The sequence below is a fragment of the Protopterus annectens genome, chromosome 7.part1 (genome assembly GCF_019279795.1).
Source record: "Protopterus annectens isolate FY-2018-M chromosome 7.part1, PAN1.0, whole genome shotgun sequence".
Lineage (NCBI taxonomy): Eukaryota > Metazoa > Chordata > Ceratodontiformes > Protopteridae > Protopterus > Protopterus annectens.
Window position 1 is genome coordinate 491,565,816 of NC_056740.1, and position 7,479 is coordinate 491,573,294.

Below are 7,479 nucleotides of genomic sequence, written 5' to 3' on the forward strand. Positions count from 1 at the left end.
CAGTAGCTCAATGTTATCAGACCATTACTATGATGAATGTAAGTGTAAATAACAATTCACATCTATTATTATTAGACACTGGTTGATATTTATATGTTGCCATTTATTGTAAAACAGGTACTCCTTCCTCACTCAGGTAGTCAAAACTGAGGCCTTAGGCATATACTATTGGAAATTTGCCAATACACATAATAGGATCATGTGACTTACCAAAACAGTGATGTTAGGAATATAAAGTAATTACATACTGGCATGTGTTTACCTGTATGTTATCAACTGCCTTTTAAGCTTCTCTGTAGTTAATATAATTACATGCCTAAATAGTGAAAGGTACATTCATTGCTGGAACCCATTCAACAAACACGGTGACTTTCTCTGACATGAATTTGTAATGTAAATATTCCAGGTAATAAATACCATGAAGGTGGATGTGTAAACAAATGCATGTCACCTACAACGTTCCAGCTCTCTGCTTCACTACTTTAACTCTCTTTATAGCTATCTACACACACACACACACACACACACACACACACACACACACACACACACACACACACACACACACACACACACACACAAATATAGTCACTTTCAAAACTATGTCTGTAGACAATTTCTCTTTGTTTCTGTTTGTAATCTCAGGCAATCATTGCTAAATACTGTACCTCTATTATTAAATGCAATTCTCCACAATCTTATTACAAGTACAAAAAAGAATATTTTCTGTAATGCAAGGACTTAGGCATAGTGTTCAATATCCACTTAACAGAAGCAAATTTCCCACACTAACATATATGTTAACGGCATTGTTTGAGGTACATGCTTTTTAATTCACAATGTCTGAATGCTTTCGTCTCAAGAAATGTTTGTTCAGTATGATATATGACATAACTGGTTTGTAACGTTTATTATACAACGACCCCCCCCCATTAATATTCAAAAAACGTGCACACTGATTGGTCAGCGTGCACGTTGTAAATCAGAGTTATAGTAATGGAAAAAGGGACTTTTTCCATTACTATAACTCTTTTTTTTTTTTTTTTTTTTACAGCAACGGAGAACGCAAGATCTCCATTGCTTCACACTGTCTCGCTATGTTAAACTCGTTTAACATAGCGAGACAGTATTAAAAAAAGCAATGGAGATTCTCCGTTGCTTTTTTTTTAATGCTATCTCGCTATGTTAAACTTGTTTAACATAGTGAGACAGTTTGTAAAAAGCAACAGAGATCTTGCTTTCTCTGTTGCTTTTGTCCACAGCTCTGATGTACTGCGTAGTACATCAGAACTGCCGCAGAATACCAGACATCTGCAGAAGGGCAGCAAGGAGGCATTATACAATGCCATTATTTAAAAATTAGTAATTTTTTTCTTAAATAATGTCATTGTATAATAGCAATAACCCGCTTCTGGGTGTGGGTAATGCTGGATTTACCCACGGTTGGCTTTGTTTAGTCACTCGGGCTTTGCCCTCGTGACCAAACCACACCAACCGTGGGTAAATCCAGCATTACCCACACCCAGGCATGGGTTATTGCTATATTATCCCCCTGGGTCCCTAAATAAAAAGGGTCCTAGGACCAGCCCACCTTCCTAGTAAACAAATTCACTGTATCTCATTCCACATGGTAATTCCTGCTGTATTTGAGTCAAATAAAAAACAGAGAAACTGCTTTTGCTGTGTACACAAAGACTTAGATGCTGGTATGCAAACATCATTCTCACCTGTCAGGTTTTACAAGATTGTCTGCTGTTACCATCAACCCTTTTGTCTGTTCTGCTAAATATAACAGTTGTGGTTATTATTGAACAATTCCAGTGCATTCCTTTCTGTTTTAGTCAGATTATATTCCGGTATACAAGCAGTTTATCATGACCTTTATGAAAACAGCCTGTTCACAAACCTTACTAATGGCATGATATAGCAGAACTGACTGTGATACATTTAAACAATATAATATAACTTACAGTTTTCCATGGTAAAGCACACGATGAAGTGGTTATAATATTCCCAATGTCTACAATGTGAAGAGGAATCTTCCCACTTACTGGGCTTTTACCCCACGTTTTTCTGCATTTTATCTCTAAAGCTTTGCACTGGAAGTGAACAACAGTTGATGATATTTGGAGAATAAAAATGACTATTATCATAACTATTGCTATTAATACTACTCTCAGAAATATCAGAAAGCACTAGACTGTCTTTTTTTCATACAGCATTGATATTAAGATGAGGTGAAGCAGATTCTTTTCCTGTTTAGTATTTAATCAAATTGCCTGCCAATGACGTAGTCTGTGCATTCTCTAACTCTTTTTTGCACTTTTTAGCTTTGTGTCATAATTGATTAATAAAGAAAAAAATATTTACTGACCATTTTTTTAAATTTGCATGATGGTATAACCCAGAGAAAGTTCTTCCTACTGCATCGCGGTTACTAATTAATGCTGATTCTGTGTGCCTGCATTCAGCTGTCAAATACCTCTTCCACTTTATACCTGCTTCCTGGTTTACTTTGTTCTTATTATCATGAAGTTACCAGGAAACATCATCACAGCTAGGAATTTGGTAGTTTGTCACTAATCTGTATCTTCTGCCAACTGTTTCACATACAGTTAATACTTTAAAGCCAATAATTGTTTCGAATAATTTTTGATCATGTTAAATAGTTAAAGCCACAATTTATGCCACTGACATTTGTACATTTATTGCCTTAAAAATCTATTTTCCAGGAAAGTGCTGTGGCATAAAGAGGTAAGGCCTTGACTATGGCCACTGTGTTTGAGGTCTTGGCAAAGAATGGTTGGGTCTACCCATCCTGGAGTGGACGTTGTGTACTTCTGACAAGGAGTGCAAGGAGTAGTTGGGTCTGCCCATGCTGGGGTGGATATCATGTACTTCTGGCAAGGAGTGGTTGGATATGCCCATCCTGGAGTGGATATCATGTACTCGGATGTGCCTTGTGGTTTATCCCTAGTTGAACCTAGGGACATATGGGGGATATTGTCCTTCAGATGGTATGGGCAGTAGCTGTGTTGTCATGAAGACAGGTGACTGCACCATCATGCCCCACTCATGACTGACCTTTCATGTATACACCCCTAGAAGTGAAAGAGAAGTTAGGGTACTGAAAAGCTCTCCTTGGTAGCAATATGATGTTATCACAAGTGTCTTGGTCTTTTCAATGGCCCTTACATGGGTTGGAGTAAGTTTTGGGAGGAAGGAGACCTTGGTAAGCCCAATGGATGAGGAGAGGCTATGGAGGCAATCAATTATTTATTTATTTATTGTATTTGTTGACCAGGATGATCCAGTTGGGCTGAGAGCAGCGTCTTTTCAGTGAAGACCCGGGGAAAAAAGGTCCAGTATATACAATATAAAAGTATTCTAGTTCCAGTAATAAACCTTGAGGAACCAAAAACAAGAATGTAAGATGTGACAACTAGTACAGTGTTTCCCACCAATGTAAAGTGGGTACCATACCAAGTGAGGGAGTGGAAATGAATAGGCTATTAAGGGAAAAAGAGAAGGACTATATGGACAGGTCAGTTTGGGTGTGAACTTTCTTAATGTTGTTCAGGTATGATGAATGAAGGGAAAGACAGTAGATGTGTATCCAGGTCACATTTACAAGTACGCTGTTGGACAGAGCTGAGTCCAACCAACAATAAATTAAGACAACAGTTTTGCCAATTCCAGTGCTAGCTGTTATAAAAGAAGTTACTAAACAGCAGACAGCAGCAAAAAGAACATCTTTCCATTCACAAATTATATTTTGATGGGTATGCTTTTTTAATTTATTGCTTGTGTAGGTGCATTAGTTAAGCTATCTTTTTAAATAATTATTTCTCTAATCTGCGCACTTTTCTGCAAAATCCAGATAGACTTAAAAGAGTGAAATGGCAACCTATGAGGTCAACAGAAGGATTCAGAGAATGCATTTGTATATTTACTTATTTATTTAAACTTGTTAGTATGGAAGGAGCTCTAATTTAAGAGTGCATTTTTCTGGAGTTTATATAACACAGCAAATATACTCAGTAAACAATAAAATAAAATAGTATTAAATAGATGTGCTCTACAATAAAATCAGAGGAATAGATTTGATATTATCAACATGCAAAATGTACAAGGATAAACTTGAAGTACAAAAGTCAAAAAAATGCATTTGAGATTACAAATACACTAAATGTAGAAGGATAAATCAGAAATATAAAAGTAACAATATCTACATTATTTACAATATGTATAGAAAATGAGTGCAGAAAACTCACATTAGAGCTATCTACCTACTCACCTCACTCCCTCCAGTGCAGCTCTTTTGAGTGTGTACCTTTAACTCCTTCACTCCAATGGAGCTCAGGAAGTTTGCACTGTAGCTTCCAATGGGCGGAGCCTAAGCCTTTTGACAGAATCAAACTATGCCCTCACATTTCAAATAAATGTTCATACCTCTGGAAACATAGGGGTTATGAAAGAAGTATAAATGGAAAATTCTTTTGCACAATCTACTTCTATTTTGGTAGTATTCTTTAGGTTCTAGGTTTTAAACCATTTTAATAAGTCACAGTAAACACAGTAACTATTACAGTTGGAATATTTTGTAAACAACTTACAATATCTCATCAACCATTCAGGTTACAAACATACTGTCAGCAGCTTCTACTTTTGTGTGGATTTACATTAAAATTGTGGATTTTGGATCAGGTGTGTCCCTCCAGTGCCTTTTTTGTGTTTATTAGTTTTTTTTTGCTTGGCACTTTTACCACTATTTCTAAGTGTTTATGGTGTTGACATTACTTAAAAAGAGGAATTACATTGGCTGAAGGCATAAATCAGAACCACAAAGTTTTGTTTTTAAAGTAAGCAAGGGCAGGATTTGGGCTCAGGGTTCCTGGGGTAGATCCAGTCACTGACCCACATGCCAGTTTCTTTTCTCCCTTTTTTTTAATTTCCTCAAGTCTTTTGGGTTTCTAATACCATGACAGGAATGGACCCCATTCCTAAGTCAAAGTATGATTAAAGTTCATGAAATTAATATTGATTCAATCTTTGCTGTTAGCTAGAAGTGCCCAGTAATGATTCCTTCCGCAATTTGTATGGAGTTACACGTATCGGTAGCATATCTAAGTATGATTGTAAATTCTTTTTTATACAAAACAGTGTAAGAAACTACTCTGTGTGGAAGATTTTCAGTCCATATATTTCTAGTTAATCACTGTATATTAATCAGATCAGACAATAGTAGTAGAAGTAGCGAACATAAACTTGTCAAGTCAAAAAGTAAAAAAGTAAGTAAAAAAGTAAAAAAAAGTATTACTTTATTACTTTTTACTTTTTTACTTTATTACTTTTTACTTTTTTACTTTTTTACTTTTTGACTTGACGAGTTTACGTTTGCTACTTCTACTACTATTGTCTGATCTGATTAATATACAATGATTAACTAGAAATATATGGACTGAAAATCTTCCACACCGAGAAGTTTCTTACACTGTTTTGTTTTTAGACCCACTACACTTTAGTGGGTTGTTTTGAGACTTTGGGGATACCACGGAGATTACTTGTTTTAAATTCTTTTTTATAAATCCCATTGCTCCTACTACTGTTGAAACTGTCAGGGTATCCTTCTTCCACATTACCTTCATTTCTGCCTACCAATCCTGGTATTTTATGACTTTGTGTCTCTCTGTAAGACACTGAGACACTGTAGTCATTGGGTGTAGCAATTTCAATGATCAATACAACTTTTGTCTTCTTTTCGTGGACTACTATATCTAGTTTTCTCACATCGATGTTTTTTTAACTGTTGGTAATGGGTGATCCCATGTGACTGATGGCGCAGTGGTGCAGCAGTAATGTTGTTGCCTCCCAGCAAGAGGTTCTCTGGTTCAGTTCTAGACTGGAGTGCCTTCTGTTTGGAGTCTGCATGTCCTCCCTGTGTTTGTGTGGGTTTTCCTCAGTGTACTCCAGTTTCCTCCCACATTAGAAAGACATGCGTCTGGAGTGTTACTCCCAGGGCCTCCGCTGAAAACTGGCTTCGTTCCAAGTCAGACTTTCCCGGTAAACAAATGTTAAATAAATAAATATAAACTTCATCATTTTTGATAATGTTTTGTGGTTTATGTTTCCACTGTTTTTAGCTTCTTCAATATTATCATGTTTGCACAATCCACAATGCAACAGTCTTGCCACATTATTATGCCTTTCAGTAAGCAGTTTTTCTGCCATTAGTAAATCACAACCAGCAACAAGATGTGCAACTGTTTCCAATTTGGTTTTACAAAACCTACATTTGTCTGTTTCTCCCACATATTGAATGGACTTTGTAAACCAATGTGCAATATTAACCTTTTGTCTTTTTGGTTTAAAGCCACCTCTCCTTAACCATTCCTGCATTTAATCCTGATCAACTGGAGATTGTTCCAAGAGTTTCCTGTACTTGCAACTTCTCATCTGATCCTTCACCTTATATTCTTTCTTTTCTTTTTTGCACATTCATTTGCTGCCTGACTTTTATCTACTTCTGGTTTGATTTCCATTCCAACTTAACGCCAATATGCTTCTGCAAAACTAAGCAGGGAAGTCATCTTAGACTTATTGTCCTCATGTTTCAAACATTTCACTATGTTTGGGTCTTGTGAGGTCAGCAGATATGTATGCATTCCCACAACTGCACATTTATACATGTAATCAATTTCAAAGAGGCGCGTACCTCCTTCAGAATGGGGAATATATATTCTTGTTATGCACTGATTTTTATAAAATCATTTGATGAGTATGAAGCATCCTTCTTGCTTTCCTGTCCAAACTATCCAACACCTTTTGGGACCAGTCAATCACTCCAAAACTGTAACACAAAGAGCATATTGGTTTATAGCTTGAACTTTGTTCCTAGATGTCAATGCTGTTTCCAGTATTAAAGTCTTTTAAAATACTCCTTACTGAGTTTTATTTGCATTTGTTCATGTTTTACTGTTGAACATTCATCATTTCCCAAATATTTATACACTCCTTCTTGCACAAGTTATTTTATATTACATTCCTGCCTAAATTTATGTTTTCTTAGTGCTGCAGCTTTCCTGTTTTAAAGGTTACTTTTGCATATTCATCAAGACTAAATGGCATTCTTATATCATCTGAAAATGTTTTGACCTCTTGCAGTTTTGCTTTCAGTTCCTCGTCTGATGATCTATACAATTTTAAATCATCTACAAAAAGAAGTTAAGAAGTCTTTACACTTAGTTGTTTTCTGGGAGCCAAATTGAAGCCATAACGTAATCTGTTAAGCAGACAGCTTAATGGTTTAAGGGCAAGACAAAAGGGCCGCAGTGGCGGACAGTCACCCTGGAATACCCTCCTTTGGATTTTTATCCCTGAAATAGTAATCTGTCCTTTATCAGTTATTAATTTAGCTGCACAGTAATATATTCTATTTACTTCTGTTATATTGCATGAATCTCTATGGACAGTCCTAAT

General features: G+C 36.2%; 1 protein-coding gene across 1 annotated transcript in view; it reads right to left on the minus strand.

Moving 5' to 3' along the window:
- The window catches only part of LOC122807840 (toll-like receptor 7), a 126,212-nt gene extending 123,735 nt beyond the window's left edge, over window positions 1-2,477 (minus strand). Inside the window, exon 1 of the mRNA XM_044078938.1 lies at window positions 2,375-2,477. Within this exon, the coding sequence (XP_043934873.1) occupies window positions 2,375-2,377 (3 nt within the window). The 5' untranslated portion in view covers window positions 2,378-2,477. The remainder of the gene's footprint in view (window positions 1-2,374) is intronic.
- Between the last annotated feature and the right edge of the window lie 5,002 nt (window positions 2,478-7,479).